This window comes from Lontra canadensis, unplaced genomic scaffold (genome assembly GCF_010015895.1).
Source record: "Lontra canadensis isolate GAN:19392208 unplaced genomic scaffold, GSC_riverotter_1.0 scaffold51, whole genome shotgun sequence".
Classification (NCBI taxonomy): Eukaryota; Metazoa; Chordata; class Mammalia; order Carnivora; family Mustelidae; genus Lontra; species Lontra canadensis.
In genome coordinates, this window is record NW_022631045.1 from 11940787 (window position 1) to 11958214 (window position 17428).

Consider the following 17428-nt stretch of genomic DNA (forward strand, 5'->3'; position numbering starts at 1 on the left):
TGAGATATCATCAGTTATAAGATACATCATACTTCGAAAGAAAATGAAAAAGCCCGGCCAACTAACTATGGCACAGCAACTGTACAACACATTCTAATTTTTAAAATATTAAAATACTGGTGACTAACATAACATAATAAAAATCAGTTAAAATTTAAAAAAAATATTAAAATATGCAGGAAAAAAATCTATTTTAGGATCAATGAAATAGAGTATTTTATACCTTGTCTCCAACTCTCTCTTACAGGGAGGAGGGCCTCTATCTACCCTGATCTGTTCGTTTTCACACCGGGACACCAATGTCTCCCCAACTCCCTTCATTGTGAAAACATTTCGATCTGTCCTCCTTTGACAGCAGCACGTATCTGTACTCCAAGTTCCTGTCAAAGTCTATAATCCCCATTTCTCTCCCAATCAACACTCAGCAAAAATTCTGTTGAGAGACATCATGTTTTCAGGGCTGCCTGCGGGTTCCGCAGCCCATCCATTTTTCTCTACTCTGTTTACCCTCGGATTGAGCCAGGTCAGCAGAGAGCAAAGTCCCGGAAACAACTAGGTAATCCCTCATGGAAAGGCTTTTAGACTCTCCCTCTGGCATCCTGCCTTCAGCCTGCATCGGGGATGCCCTTAGAAACAGCCCATCATCCTGAACCTACAGTCAAGGACACAGTGTTCTCTTCCTGGTGGCCCACTGGAGACAGTTTCCAGGTCTTTGTGCCAGGGGTTTTAAAAATCAACTTTTTAAAAACTGAGGTAGAACATATATAGAAAGAAGCATACCATTCATAAGAGTACAGCTGAATTATCACAAATTGTAACTACCGTGCATATGAAAAAAACAGAAGACCAGCATCCCCTGGTAATCCCCTCATGACTTCCCTCATCACTACAGCCAACCATCTTCCCCAAAGGCAACCTTTACCAGGTTTTCTAACACCACAGTTTGACTTGGTTTTTGGACCTTCTATAAACAAAATCCTACAATATGTATTCTTTTAATCTGTTTTTTTCGTTTATCATTATGTCTGGGAAATGCATCCCCGTTGTTATGAGTAACGTTGTTGTTAATTTTCATTGTATAGTAATCCTTTGTATGTCTGTATCACAATATAATCATGTAGGTTGTTTCCAGTTTGGGATTATTAAATGAATGCTGCCATTCTGGTGCACAAAGCAAGCATTTCTGTAAGGTATATACCTAAGAGAAAGACAGAGAGCTCACATGAGTTGGGGGAGTGCCTGGGGGAGAAGAAAAGAGAGAACCCCAAACAGACTGCCCACTGAGCCTGAAGCCCAACGTGGGGTTCCACCCGGGACCCTGGGATCATGACCTGAGTGGAAATCAAGAGTCAGAAGCTTAACTGACTGAGCCACCCAGGTGCCCCAAACTCTGGTCTTCCACAATGTTGTCCTAGCTTTCCTAGCCCTTGGCAAATCATTCCCCTAAAACATCTTAGAATCAACTTCTTAATTATCATTTTTTAAAAAAAATTTTATTTATTTATTTGACAGACAGAGTTGACAAGTAGGCAAAGAGGCAGGCAGAGAGAGAGGAAGGGAAGCAGGCTCCCTGCTGAGCAGAGAGCCCGATGTGGGGCTCGATCCCAGAACCCTGGGATCATGACCCGAGCTGAAGGCAGAGGCTTTAACCCACTGAGCCACCCAAGTGCCCCTTTTAATAATCATTTTTTAAAAATTTTTTGGGATTTTGATTGGGATAAGATTGAATCTATTTATCAATTTGGGGAGAACTGACTTCTTTACAATATTGAGCCTTCCTAAAATCTGAAGATGGCCTATCACTGCACGTATTTGGATCTTATATAATTCTCTCAATAATATTTTATAGTTTATTTTCTTGTATATCTTTCAGTTTTCCTAAATATTAGAATGTTTTGATGCCATAGTAAATGGTATTCTATGTTTTAAACCTTTATTGACAACTGGTTTGCTTTTAATTTCATGGATGCGGTACCGCGTTGCTCAGTGCTTCTTTAACTGCTATTCCACGAAATACCGTCGCGCTTGTTTAAGTGGTCTGGTAAGTACAGCGGGAAAAAGTGGGGTTCAACAAGTTCATCAAGTTTCTTTATTGCAGGACTTCTAAAGCCTTTACTGTGATAATATAATATTCCTCAAACTTGTCTGGCTCTACTTATTCAATATTCAACAAATACCATTGTCAAGATACACTGGTGGAGAAGAGAATTCCCTTTAGGAGATTTGAAGAGGATTTAGCCCAGGAAATGAGGTGCTTACAAAATTCACTAAGAGGTTGCAAGGGCAGGTAATTGGCTAAGCTTCTAGGAAGGACTCCCAGATGCCCACAGAACGAACCCACCCCCAAGGGAGACAATACCAAAGAGGCCACCACTGAAGCGGCTCAGCCCATAAACACTTCATTCTCATGCCCCCAACTCCAACTGCCTCTCAGTACCTAGGAGTTGGGACACAAATGGCAAAACTCCTCACATGTTACCACAAAATGGCAATAATAATAACAATAGTAAATAAATAAATAAACAGGAGAAAAGGGAGGAATAGTCGAAATGATTTCCACGCTTTTACCCTCCAGATCTCACGGAAGCATTTCTGAAAGGGGAAACCAGTTTTGCATCCAGGACCACAGCCTCCAGCTCTGCAGGAGAAGAAGACAACTGGAAGGAGGGGACGACGACGCAGATCGAGCTCTCGGAGCTACAGAACCACCACAACCTACCACGTGCCTGGTCTACGTGCGCCGGACACTTTTCTAGGCATTCATTACATCTCTGGTTTCACTTCAGAAACCGAAAGACAAATGAGAGGAGGCAACGATATGTTCTTGGAACAAAAAATTACTAGGCTCTACAGTATTCTATGATCATTGGTTTTATTAATGTGGAACAATTAATGCTAGCCATGAAAACATATAATTAAACGTGTTCTTATTACAAGTTAAAATGTATTCTCTGTTCCCCATATTGTCATTTAATTGGGAAAAAAAACCCAAAAAAACAATTAATGAAAACTTGCCACCATACAATCAATTTGAAATAGGCTGTTGAGGAACAACAGTAGAAAAAGAAAGTGTACATAGGAATGCATTACATTTTGACCAGCCAAAAAGGTTTGACCCATTCTGACTTATAAAGCAAGATACCAGCATTTGCGATTTTGAAAATTCACTGGAACTTTTTCCCTGAACTGGTTCCTCTGTAATACATTTTCTTGAGTTCTACCCATGACTGCCACAGTAACAGTCCTGGCATTAGAACCCACACACTATTGAAAAATACCAGATAGACCCCAAAGTAGAGCCAATTGTTGGTGTTGAGGTTGGGGCTTCCCATAAGCCAGTCTGGGAAGAAGGTCATCCACCCGCCATACACTTCACACACGCACAGGGTAATCTGTAGGAAATGCCTGTTAGAGAGAAAGAAACAAGGGATCAAACCGTCAGCTCGGCGCAGCTTGACACCCTGAGTCCTGACATCTTTTCTCAAACGGCAGCATTAACGCAGTCTTCCTCAGCAGAAGACCTCTCTGAAGTCGGACCTCAGGTTTTGTATAGCGCTCCTTTGATGGGGCAAGTCAGTCTGATTAGTGGAAGACCCATGCAACCTCGGGAGAGGCAATACTGCCCTTTCTAGATTATTCTCAGAGTTAAATAAGGTCTCTCAAGTATCCTATTCTATTCTTAGGAAGATTCACTGAGGTCAGACCTCACCCACAAAGAGAGACTGAGGTTCGAATCTTGCTACAAGCCACAGTTTTACTGTGCTCTCCGAAAAAGGGATGGAAAAGGGGATGGTAAGAACAGTCCCTTCCTCAAAGACTACAGTGGGCAGTAAACGAGATATATGAATCTGTAAATACTCACAGTGCAGATATTATAAATGGTTGAAGTAATTACCAAATGGGGCAAGCAGTGAGTCTACAACCAAGGTCATGGAGCTGAAGTTATAACAAGATACCAAGAAGACATTTAATTTCTCCCGCTAACTATCTAAGTAAAATTGGGTGGGGAAAGGTGGGTTCAATGAACTTGGAGGTTCCATTCAACCTGATATTTTGTGATTGAAGCTTTAAACACGACTTCTTCGATTCAAGATGCTAGAAAATGGAATGCAATTGTGCCTACTTGACATTGTTTCTGGAATCGTCCCCAGGATAGCATTCTGTTTGCCCTAGGTCATTGTGTCTGCAAGAAGGAGAGGAAGGGAAAGGGCAGGAGGGAGGGAAGAGAGTGTGAAGACTCAGAATCTGACTGACAACTGGCAGTTAGTCTTCCATCTCCCTCCTTCCTCTCCCCTCTCTTCTGCCTTCCTCACATCTTCCACAACCTCCTTCTGGAAAGATTTATCTTGCGTATCTAATTTCAAATTATGTAAGAGACTTTACTTGGTGTAAAGTGGAATAGGAGTTTTCTAGAGTGATTTGGGGGTGGGGGGAAGGATGGAAATATGACCCTTTTACTTCCAAAATATTGGTGAAAAATCGTCCAATGCTTTTCACATTTTCTTGCCTACACAGGGACTACCTGGTCCTTACGATCACATTTCTCAGCTTTTATTTTGAATGATCTGCAATTATCCTGGCGGCACCATGATTCTTACCTAACACAGGACAATTTTCATCTTTACTCTACTATTCATCTAACAAATAAATATGGTTCATAATCTATTCCAAATGCCTCACGGGCTTTGGGAAAGTTCAAATGTGTCCTCTCTACAGCAGGCCAGGAGGAGGGCACTTACCGATAATACTTCTCTTTGACTATGGCATAAATGAGGACTAATGCCAGAGACCCATCCAGGACAACAGTCAGAATTTCCAAAGATACAATAGTTGGGTCAAAATACAGCCATCTTGCATCAGCTTTGCCATATTCTTTCCCTACAAGTGAAATGCATTTTGTTACTCATCTGGCAACCACTTTTATGACAGTCAGTGGAAATTACCTTTTTTCCCCCTAAGGAGAAGATAAAAAGAACTACCACCACCTACGTTCTCCACAATGCCTTCATGGAAGACAGGAGGAGGACTGAAGCTAAAACTTCATTCACCCATTTGCTGGGTGACACGAGTAATAATAACATCAGGTGACATTTGTAAAAGGATTTTGTTCCCAAAGCGCATCCTCTTCGCCCCTGCCCTTTTCACTATAAGCAGAATTCTAAATTAATTCAACGTGGTCAGATTTTGCAAAGACGATCCTTAACAATTATCTTGGTAAATGCATTACAATTCCTTACTTCAAAATTGCTACATAAAGTCTGTAGATGTAATCTAGATGTGAGAAAATTTTTATTAAGGAAACGTTTATTTTTTAAAAAAGTGTTTATGAATAATTGAAGAGAAATTGAGCGCCGAGGGGGCGGTGGGGAGGTAGGGGGATGGTAATTACCAGCCCGGACTACAGAAGGTATCCTGGATGAACACGGGGTGGGGTGGGGGGTTTCGGTCCAGACAGGGGTCACTCACAACGGCTACCACAGAAGCCCCCACTGTGGTCACCAGGGAGTGGGTATGCCCTAAGAAATGTTTCCAGGCCGGGGCACCTGGGTGGCTCAGTGGGTTAAAGCCTCTGTCTTCGGCTTGGGTCATGATCCCAGGGTCCTGGGATCGAGCCCCGCATCGGGCTCTCTGCTCAGCGAGGGACCTGCTTCCTCCTCTCTCTCAGCCTCTCTCTCTGCCCACTTGTGATCTCTGTCTGTCAAATGGATAAATAAGACCTTACAAAAAAATGTTTAAAAAAAAAAAAAAAAAAAGAAATGTTTCCAGGCCCCATTATCAGGATGGTTTCTTCTAGAAAAAATGAAGTGAGAAAGTCATTTTAGGGCCGGTCTGAGAGTCGTGCACTGGGAGAATCCTCCCTCCCTCCATCCCTTCCTTCCTTCTTCCCTCCCTCTTCTCTCTTTTTTTAATTTATCAAAGTAATACATCATGGTCCTAAGATCTTAAATGATCAGAGTGAAAAATGAAAAGTCCCACCTCTTCTCTGGCTTTCAATACTGTTCTCACATTACTTAGAAAAGGCACAAATGATCAAATATTAGCTACATTATCTGATTGGTTGGAGCAGCAGGACAAAGCTCTAGTCTCTAATAATGGGCAAAGTTACAATCCCTCGGGGCCTGGGACAAAGGGGTCTAATGAAGGCTGTCCCCACAGAAAGGCCAATAAACAGGATTAGCCATTTAATGAGAAAAGACACAGACACAGGCTGAGCAGAGATTCTGAAAGGCCAGACACTACCACCGGGCAGGCAGAGCTGCCCTGTCTGTCCTGAGCCCACTGCCAGCCAGGAGCCAATTGGAGAACAACATAATAGTGAAAGTAAGTTTTTCCTCTAAATCTAAACATATATAAAGGGGCACCTGGGTGGGTTAGTTGGCTAAGTCTGCCTCATGATCACAGGGATGGAGCCCCCCATCGGGCTCCCTGCTTCTCCCTCTGCCCCTCCCCCTGCTCATTCTCTCTCTCAAATAAATAAAATCTTAAAAAGAAAAACCTTCTATACAAAACCTGAGATGTTCCCACTACGGCATCCAAAAATCTAAGGAATTATCATTAGCGTAAAATGTCAGTGTTTTAGGAACTAAGAGATCAGTGGGTGTTTAGACATTCAAAAATAACCCAATTCATTCATTCTTTAATTCAGCAAAGCTTCTGGAGCACAGGGAAGGCTCTCTGTGCGGGGCCTGGGGAATGCAGTATTAACCAGGACGGGGGACACAGGCGGCCCCCGAGGGGCTCCCATTCTGAGGTCAAACTGCACAGTAAGTGAGGGCAACTGAATGTGAGACATGGAGAAAGTGACAGACACTTGGGTCACATGAGGGAGGTGAGGTGTGATCACTTCCTCCTTCCTGCTGTCGGTGAAGGATGGAGCCCCACCCTTGGGTTTTGGGGGTGGCCACACACAACAGGTGGCACCAGACAGATGAGGTTGGTGGCAATTTATAAGTCACCTACACTCACTCACAGAACACTGTGCCCATCGAGCCATGGGGGGTCAAGGGGTGCTGCACTCAGAACCAGAGCGTACCGGGAAGGCCTTCAGGAGGATGGGGCGGCCCCTGGTTCCTGCGGCAGGATGGGACGGGCTTCTCCCAGGAATCCGGAGGGCTGGCAGGGAACTGAACCCCGCTCCTCAGGGATCCACGGGCACTGTGCCTGGTCCTGGGGATGAGGAGGGTCGTTTGGCTCCTATTGAGGAAGCAGAGTGGGGAGGCGACTTGCGGGTTAGGCCTGCGAGGCCCTCTGGATTTTATCAGCTGTCAACACATATTAGTGGATCTTAATGTCACAAGAGGTGAGCCCTGCACTGGGCGAAGGGTAGGGTGTTTCGGGGAGGAGCATGCCCAAGGCACAGGCCTGGAGTGGAGAGAACACAGTATGTCTGAAATCATGTTTAACTCAGCAGAGCTGAAGGAGACTGTGTGTGTGTGTGTGTCCATGCATGCATGGGGCTGAGGTGAATGCCAGAGAGCGAGACAGTCCCAGTGCCTCAAGCCTCTGCTGGTCAACTCTGGCCATTTCTTTGCTGAGTAAACACCCACACAGCAAAAGGGCAAGCAGAGCATTCAGAAGCCTAACGATGGGATCGATATCATTTATTTTGTGACTGATGCCAGGCTCCGACAGAGGCTTAGAGGGAAAGATGCACTGAGGGCTGGAGTAGGATCCCAGTCTCCCAAGGCTGGGCCCTTCACCCTTAGAGCGGAGAAAAGGAGAAGGTGAGGGGTGGCAAAGACTGTCTTCTTGACCCAGCTTGAGTCAGGCTCCTCGGAGCCCTCTCCTTGACGAGGCCCCCACCTAGCACTCTGTCCTTGGCCCACTTAGTCCGGTTCCAGCAAGAGTCCTACTGGGTCAGTGTAGCAAAAGTCCTCCATTCTTGGTATTTGCTCACATTTCCCCCCCAGTTTTACTGAGACGTCCCTGACATCTAGTACCGTATGAGTTCAACATGTGCGTCACGATGACGTGCCTTACATAGATCATGAAATGATTACAATGAGTTCAGCGAACATACATTCTTCATATAGATAGAAAAAATAAGAGAAAATGGTGTGTTCTTCCTTTTGATGAGAACTCTTTGGATCCATTCTCTTGATAACTTACAGTGGTGGTAACTACAGCCATCATATTGTACATTATATCCTCAGTGCTTACCATCTCGTAAATGCAAGTTTGTACTTAATCACCTTTATCCAGTTTCCTCAATCTCCACCCCCCACCTCTGGTAACCACCAATCCGATCTCTTCTTCTAGGAGTCTGAGCGTTTTTTTTTTTAAATTAAGATTCCACATAGAAGTGCGGTTATACAGTATTTGTCTTTTTCTGTCTGGCTTGTTTCACTTAGCATAATGCCCTCAAGTTCCAACCATGTTGTCACAATGGCAGTGTTTCTTGTTTTGTTTTGTTTTTTTATGGTTAAATACTATTCCATTGTGCACATGCACGTGTGCATTTGTACACACATATGCACAATCCCTCCCTCCAAACTTCTTTATCCGTTCATCCGTCGATGGACACTTAGGTTGTCTCCATGCATTGGCTACTGTGAATAATGCTACCATGAACATGGGGGTACAAATACCTGATTACTCTTTTTTTTTTTTAAAGATTTTATTTATTTATTTGACAGACAGAGATCACAAGTAGGCAGAGAGACAGGCAGAGAGAGAGGAGGAAGCAGGCTCCCCGCTGAGCAGAGAGCATGATGCGGGGCTTGATCCCAAGACCCTGAGATCATGACCTGAGCCAAAGGCAGAGGCCCAACCCTCTGAGCCACCCAGGCGCCCCCTGATTACTCTTGATACCTGATCATATTCCTTACCCTCCACATCATATCCTATCATCCTGGCCTGCCTGCAACATGAATCCTGTTGAGTTGCTCTATTAAGGGTCCCCACTCTTGATGTTTCTTCTTAGTGATTTTCCATCTACGGATCCCACCTGCTTTCTGGCCATAAAGCTCCACTTGTCCTTGGTGCATCTGGAGTTGAGCCCGATCTCGCTTCCCTACCCTTAAGACTCCCCTGTAGGGGTACCTCCTGAGTAAATTCTTCTTCAACATCTTTAACAAGTGTCATGAATAATTCTTCTTTAACAGGGTCCATGTAATGGTTATAGCCCAGCTCTACATCCTGGTGAATCAAAGGACAGCCTGCAGATCAACATCTGGGAGGCTTTACCATAGCCCCTCTGAATCAGAATCTGTATTTTGACAAGAGTCCAAGGCAATCTGGTGCACTTTAACGTCCGAGAAGTTTACATTATCTAATGGATTTTACATTATCTAGTGGATTTTCATTTTCTTAATAAAGGACACCACCGTTAAATGAGTTTTTACTTTTTTTAAGGCAGAAAATGTAAACTGAGGACGACTGACAAAGATCATGTCAGACATTTGCATTTCAAGGGACTGGGCTAAAGCTGGGCTCTTCGTTTTCTTTGATGCCAGGCCAAGCAGCCAGGGTGGAAGACAATGACTTAGGCTGGTCCTCCGGCCCCGGGCTTCCCCCGCAGCTCTCGGGGCACAGTTTGATCTGGCCCACTCATCCCATTACACACACGAAAGTGAACAGTAGCACTTCACTGCTGAGGCGGGGGTTCAGCCTCCCTGAGCTACCACTGGCCAGGACCTGACAGGCATCAGAGATGACACACGTTTTGCTTTGAGAAGCACTGATGATAGCTGCCTCGATTCTCTTGAAGTTTCCTAACACGAGTGATGAACAGCAGTCCCAACACAGGTCCTGGCTGGAGGGGCCGTTCCAGAATTATGGGAGAAATGAGATAAACAATGCAGAATTTCAGACACAAAATCTGAAAGAAGTTGCCTTGCATAAGACAATTCTATAATGGTGGCAAAGGACCCTCTTGTTGCCTGGCTCACATGTTTGTCAGATTTGACACAGTACACACGAGGAAGTCAATATTAACTGACAGAATGTTGACTGATTTACTGTAGCAGAAGAAGGTAGGCAAAATGAGGTAATATCTCTTCAGAGCAGGAGGAGTTTGGGAAATTATTTACAAGACTACACACACACACACACACACACGTCATATATATATATGATAAAGTGAAGGTTGATATTGAAAGTATAGAAAAACACCCAGTTTAAATACTGCAAACCCTTCAATCTGCATTATAAACATATTTTTAAAAAGATTTTATTTATTTATTTGACAGAGAGAGAGAGATCACAAGTAGGCAGAGAGGCAGGTGGCGGGGCGGGGGTGGGGGGTGGGGCGGGAAGCAGGCTCCCTGCTGAGCAGAGAGCCCTATGCGGGTCTTGATCCCAGGACCCTGAGATTGTGACTTGAGCTGAAGGCAGAGGTTTAGCACACTGAGCCACCCAGGCACCCCATAAACATATTTTTAATATACAGCTTTACTGAGATATAACTCACGTTGTACAATTCACCCATTTAAAATGTATAATTCAGTGGGTTTTAGTATATTCGCAGATCTGAATCATCAAAATGAAATTGTAGTACATTTCATTAACTCCCCAAAAGAAACCCAAACCCGTTAACCAGTCACTCACTCTCCATTTCCTGCCCCCCACCCCTCCCCAAGTCTAGTCCCAGGCAACCACTAATCCATCGTCTGTCTCTAGAGATTCACCTACTCTCGACATTTCATACAAATGAAATCCTACGATTTGTACTACAGGTACTCATTTCATTGACAGCCACACTTGCAATTAATCTCCTCAAATATCCCAAATGCAAACATTTTAAATTACTTACACAATGAAGCAATCAAGCCTTCGGAATCTGCAATGTTTCCTACAAAAGACAAGTAGACAAAAGGGCCTTCCTGGAGAGAAGAAAATGAATACAGGTTCTAATTTAACATCACAGCCACAGGATGGCACCCCAGATGCGTGGTGGCACCACCAGGAGCCCACATCCTGGTCCACGCCCTCCGCCCAGCGCACCTCCAAGACCAGGTGAGGTGTGAGCCTGGAGCCAGGCCCCCCCACTCCCCTGCCCCCGCCCTTGCAAACAGATATGTCCAAAGGGAATGTTTATCTAATAAATGCTGTTTTCCAATGATTGGCATTATAAAAACCAGAGGTGTGTTCTTATGGGGAAAAATACGTTGAAAATTTGGCACAAGGAAAGAGCTTAAATATTATATTAAATGGGCTAAATTCTGGATTATTCCAGAGATTTTACATCTTTGGGATATACCTCAAGGCAGTTCCTTTTGTCTCATCTCAAAAAACAGCCAGGATCTCTCTTAGCAAAAGTGGCATTCACATATCTATGTCAGAGTTGAACTAGTTCTTTTTTGTGCACAAGGACAAATTTAGGAAAATTAAAATCCTTACAGGCTACATTTTAAATTTTAGGTAATGAAACAGCTGCAATTACACTGAGTAGTTTCCTATCACTGAAGTGTTTCTTTGCTTAAATCTCAAAACTAATTAATTAGAATTCCCTGGGGTATCTAATTGTCATGTTGCTCCTTTGAACAACTTTTATTGCCGGTCACTACAACTTTTTTTCCCATTTCTTTTTACTAATGCAATTGTTTATATGACATTAAAGTTATATCTCTGCCTAATCCCTGCTCACTTATCATACTACTTCCCAGAGTTCATCACTCAGAGCCTCTGCTGTATTTAGTTCTGGGGATTATCATCCTAACTCAATATATTTAAACTATTTCTTTCTTTCTTTCTTTCTTCTTTCTTTCCTTCCTTCCTTTTCCTCCTTTCCTTTCCTTTCATTCCTTCCTTCCTCCCTTCCTTTTTTTTTTTTTTTTTAAATTTTATTTATTTGACAGAGAGAGACAGAGAGAGAGGGAATACAAGCAGGGGGAGTGAGAGAGGGAGAAGCAGGTTACCCGCCGAGCAGGAAGCCTGATGCGGGGCAGATCCCAGGACTCTGGGATCAGGACCTGAGCCGAAGGCAGATGCTTAACGACTGAGCCACCCAGGCGCCCCTACACTGTTATTTCTTTAAATATTCTCAACTGACTGCCAATCCTGAAAAATTATGATTGAACTTACGTCTCCCCTCCACTTCTCCACTTTTCAGTTTTTTGATATCGTAGGGGAGGAAAACTTCCTTCTGCCCTCTTAGGCCCTTAGGCCCTCCTCTGTAGCTGGCCTAAGAATTAAGCGACATGACAGTCTAACAGGAGGAAAGCACACATATTTATTTGATTTACTATTTGTACCCATACATGGGAGTCCTTAAAAGGAAAACAAAGACCCAAAGAAGTTGTTAGGTCCAAAAGCTTATATACTTTTTCACACAAAGAACGATAAATTCTGGAGATGTGACAAGACAAAGGGGCATGGACGGGGGGGGGGCAGTAAATTGTGGGAAAGTGACTAAGAAATATAGGAGGGAAACCAGTGGAAGATAAGGGTTATTTTAGTAGGTCTGTGTGTGTAGGTCCATTTCAGCATTAACTCCCAGTCTCCGGTGATAAGAATGTTCTTCTCTTCCTGGTGCAGGGAAGGCACTTTTCTTGTGGGAAATTTAATGACCTGATTTTAGGTAGAAAGGAGGAGGTCAGAGAGGCCTTCCCACATCTGCTGTTTTCCAATTGCCTTCAGCTCAAAACCATCAATATGCCAAAACAGCATAGTTTAGAGTGGCATATCCTGTACCCTCCCTTTAAAAAAAAGATTAATTTATTTGAGAGAGAGACAGAGACAGAGACAGAATGTGTGTGTGGGAGGGGGGAAGGGGCGGAGGGACAGAGGGAGAGGGAGAGGTTCTCAAGCGGACTCCATGCTGAGCATGGAGCCTGATATAGGGCTTGATGTCACAACACTGAGAACATGACCTGAGCTGAAACCAAGAGCTGATTGCTTAACCGACTGTGCCACCCAGGTGCCCGAATCCTTTCAAATAGCCAAACTATATTCTTTAATTTTTCCATTAGTTATCAAATTTGTAACCTAAGTAGTAAACCTAAAAACCTCAGCTTCCTCATTCATCAGTGTTGCACAGCGTCTGGACATCCCAGTGTATAAGATGAGGATGTTAGCCCCTGTCATGCTTTCTTCCTCTCCTCCCCGTTTCCAATGCTCAGCTTCTGCCTACTTTGCTTGTACACTGCTTGATGACATTTCCATTCTTGTTGTGTAAACGTATTTGTCTTCCTATTTTATGTGGATTCTAAAACCTAAAAGTCAACAACACTTTTAATAGGGTGATTAGGTAAAGGTCATTCACTGCAAAGGGTTACAACTTCTTTCTCTACAGATCCAGTATTCTGACTTGTGTCATTTAAGAAGAATGTGGCAGCTGGAATATCCTTTAGTACACTCATGAATTTCTGAAAATCATGCTATATTTTAGTTTGCTACACATTTGGGCCATGACTTTCTTACAAAATATTTTTGTTTATGTTACAGTTCGTAATTGCCTTTCTTTTGCTCATATTGAGAGAAGAAACTCGACTTTCTCCCCATCTCATTAGTATCTTCCAGCTTCTTACATATGCTCATCTCCGCTAAACAGAAGCTTTAAAGTTGGTTTGTTCTGTCTTTTCTTGACACTTTGTAAGTTACTTACTTGGTAAATGTGGCTTACCTCAGAGTATATGTAAAAATTTTATCCTTTAAGGGAGATTTAAACCAATTACAAGGAGATAAACAGCAATATTTTAAAATAAAAAGTACTCCCCATCCACTGTGTAACAATTTATTTTCACCGATCAATTTTTTATTTTTAGCAGAGACATAGCAGGAAATCCACACCATTTCCCTGGCTTGGGCTGGGGACTTTCTAGACAAAACATATCCACTGGCCTAGCCAGCAGGAGCAATAAGGCTGGGCTGAATTTGATCCTCTGTAGGTCTCAGTCCATCTATCTGTAAGATGAAAGACAGCCTAAAATTAGATTGTGGATCTCATCCTAAAACTAGACACGACTTCCACTAGCAATCTCTTCAGCTGGAGCCATCAGTGAAACATGGACTCTGACATTAGGTCCAGGACCCTTCCTCAGAAGCAACTCTGTGGGTAAGAGCAAGAAGGGGATCTGGCAATCTACACCATGCAGGGACCTAGGAATGTAAATTTTGTCCCTTTTATATCTACCTGTTCAAGTTCTACTCCTTTTTCAAATGCCAACTCAAACTCTCCTTCTTCTAAGAAATCTTCCCAACCTCCTAGCGATAGTTCTTCACTCTACTGTGTTACTAAATGCGTGCTTCTGTGATCAACTGTCTGCTGGTTATGAATCTCCAGTGCCCATTAGATCATACATCTCTGGGGTCTGGGGTGCTGTCTTATCTCAGAATCTTCAAGAACCCAGGATGGTATTTTGTGTTCAGTGTTTGCTAATCTTGAATTAATGACAAGTTCCCATAATGAATTACTTAGAAAGATACCCGGAGGGGCTTTCAGAAGGCACCATATGCTTCTTACTATGTTAATGTCTCAAATGTAATGGCAGTATACAGTTGACTCTCAAATAACCCAGGGACCAACCCCTGTGAAGTCAAAAATCCACATATAATTTTTGACTTTCTAAAAACTTAACTACAAATAGCCTACTACTAACTAGAAGCTTCACTGATAACATAAACAGTCAATTGACATATTTTATATGCTGTATGTATTATATACTGTATTCCTCCAATAAAGTGAGCTAGAGACAATTATTAAGAAAATCATAGGGAAAAATACACCTACAGTACTGTACTATCTTTTTTTTTTTTTTAAAAGACACATTTATTCAGCGTCATGATCAGACTATTACATTTAGCAATCAACAGCATGGGTGCAAAAAAAAAATCTACATTAAAACCCTTTGTTGGAATGCTTTACACTTTCCACAGAACAGAAACTAAAATAACCTGTTATACAATTAGTCACAAATACAGTCCTCGAGTTTTTTTGCCCATACACATGAGTATTGTCTAAAACATGTCTTCTTTGTAGCAGCTAGGCCCTGCCACCACTGTGCTTGGCTGAGTTCACAAATCTGTTGTAACCTGTAGCTTCCCTGTCACTTCTCTGGCTCTCCTCTCCTGCTAAGCTTTGTTTCCTGGCAGTAATTAAAACCTTCTGCCACTGCCGTAGCTGCTGCTGCTGCTGGAACCACCATAGCCACCTTGGTTTCGTGGTTTGGCGAAGTATTGGCCTCCACCACCATAAGGGCCAGAGCTTCTGCCTCCAAAATTTCCTCCTTTCATGGGTCCAAAATTTGAGGATTGATTGTTGTAATTGCCAAAATCATTATAGCTTCCGCCACCTCCAAAGTTGCTTCCATCATTACCAAATCCGTTATAGCCATCCCCACTGCCACCATATCCACCACCACCTCGACTGCCACCAAAGCCACCTTGACCACTGAAGTTTCCTCCGCGACCAAAGTTGTCATTCCCACCAAAACCACCTCCACGACCACCACCAAAGTTTCCAGAACCACTTCGACCTCTTTGGCTGGATGAAGCACTAGCCATCTCTTGCTTAGAGAGCGCTTTCCTTACTTCACAGTTGTGGCCATTCACAGTATGGTATTTTTGAATGACAATCTTGTCTACAGAATCATGGTCATCAAATGTTACAAAAGCAAAACCCCTCTTTTTGCCACTGCCTCGGTCAGTCATGATCTCAATCACTTCGATTTTCCCATACTGTTCGAAATAATCTCTTAGATGATGTTCTTCAGTGTCTTCTTTAATGCCACCAACAAAAATCTCTTTCACAGTTAAGTGGGCACCAGGTCTTTGAGAATCTTCTCTTGAGACAGCCCTCTTTGGTTCCACAACTCTTCCATCCACCTTGTGTGGCCTTGCATTCATGGCTGCATCCACCTCCTCCACAGTGGCATATGTGACAAACCCAAAGCCTCTGGAGCGCTTGGTGTTTGGGTCTCTCATTACCACACAGTCCGTAAGTGTTCCCCATTGCTCAAAATGGCTCCTCAGACTCTCATCGGTTGTTTCAAAGCTCAGACCTCCGATGAAGAGCTTCCGCAGCTGGTCAGGCTCTTTAGGAGACTCTGACTTAGACATGACGGCGGTGGGAGGGGAGACTTTAACGATGCTTACTCGGCAGCGTCCACGGGCAGAAAAGCAGTACTGTACTATCTTTATCAAAACAATCCATGTATAAGTGGACCAGTACGTACAACCCATGATGTTCAAGGGTAAATTGTAATCCATGTCAAGTATAATAAACATATTCATGGCTTCCCCTGCTGATCAGATGCTGCCTCCTCCAGGAAGCAAAAGCTTCAGTGATTCTCTTGATGGGAAGTAGGTGCCTTTCCTATACAGAACCCCACTGCTTACTTGTCCCCTCCTCAAAACCGTCAGTTCATTTAGGGCAAAGTCTCTGTCTTTTCTCTCTGTATTCCAAATGCCTGATAGACGGTACACACTAACAAATGTTTACTGAAAGAGTAAGAAATAAAAGAAGTGGAAGGTAGTGGGGGATAACAGAGGTAAACAGCAGCAGCAAACACCCAAACAATCCATTTAGAAAACGGGCAAAAGAAATGCAGAGACATTTCAGTACAGAGGATCTACGGGCAGCAAACACACACTTGAAAAGATGTTCCACATCATGAGCTGTCAGGGAAATGCCCACGAGAACCACAATGAGTTAGGACTCCACACCTATCAGAACGGATAAAATAAACAAGTAGTGATCACAACAAATACTGATAAGGATGTGGGTCACTTCCACTCTTCTGGTGGGATGAAATGGTACCATTCTGGGAAACTACAGAGTCCGTCCATTTATTCTAGAACAAAATATGCAATTACTGTAGGACCCCAAAATTGCACTCTTGGGTACCTGGCCCTGAAAAATAAAAACTTATGTTCACACAAAAACGAGCACACAAATGTTCACAGCAGCTTTATGCGTAATAGCTTAAAGCTCGGTGTCCTTCAGCAGGCGAATGCTTAAGCAAACCATAGTCCATTTGTACTGGAGCACTTCCAAGCAATAAGGAACCAACCATTGATACACTTGACCAACAGCTTGGATGGATCGCCAGGAATTTGCTGAGTGAAGAAAGCCAACTCTGAAGATTATATGTACTCTCTGATTCCTTTTATATAACACTTTTAAAAAAGATTTTATTTATTTATTTGACAGAGTGAGACACAGCGAGAGAGGGAACACAAGCAGGGGGAGGTGGAGGGGGAGAAACAGGCTTTCCGCTGAGCAGGGAGCCTAATGTGGGGCTCGATCCCAGGACACCAGGATCATGACCTGAGCTAAAGGCAGATGTCGAATGACTGAGCCACCCACGCGCCCCTATATAACACTTTTTAGAAAAATATTTTATTTATTTATTTGACAGGGAGAGAGAGTGCAGGCAGGGGGAGCAGCAGGGAGAGAGAGAAGCAGACTCCCTGCCGAGCAGAGAGCCTGAGGTGGGGCTTGATCCCAGGACCCTGAGATCATGACCTGAGCCAAAGGCAGACGCTT

The 17428-nt window shown here is 43.4% G+C and overlaps 1 protein-coding gene across 1 annotated transcript in view; it reads right to left on the reverse strand.

Annotated features, from left to right (window-relative positions):
* Nucleotides 1-2855: 2855 nt before the first annotated feature.
* EBPL (EBP like) overlaps nt 2856-17428 on the reverse strand; it is a 31486-nt gene continuing 16913 nt past the window's right edge. Inside the window, exons 2-4 of the mRNA XM_032874096.1 lie at nt 10754-10823; nt 4740-4878; nt 2856-3405 (exon numbers count right to left, since the gene is read on the reverse strand). Of these exons, the coding sequence (XP_032729987.1) occupies nt 3165-3405; nt 4740-4878; nt 10754-10823 (450 nt within the window). The 3' untranslated portion in view covers nt 2856-3164. The remainder of the gene's footprint in view (nt 3406-4739; nt 4879-10753; nt 10824-17428) is intronic.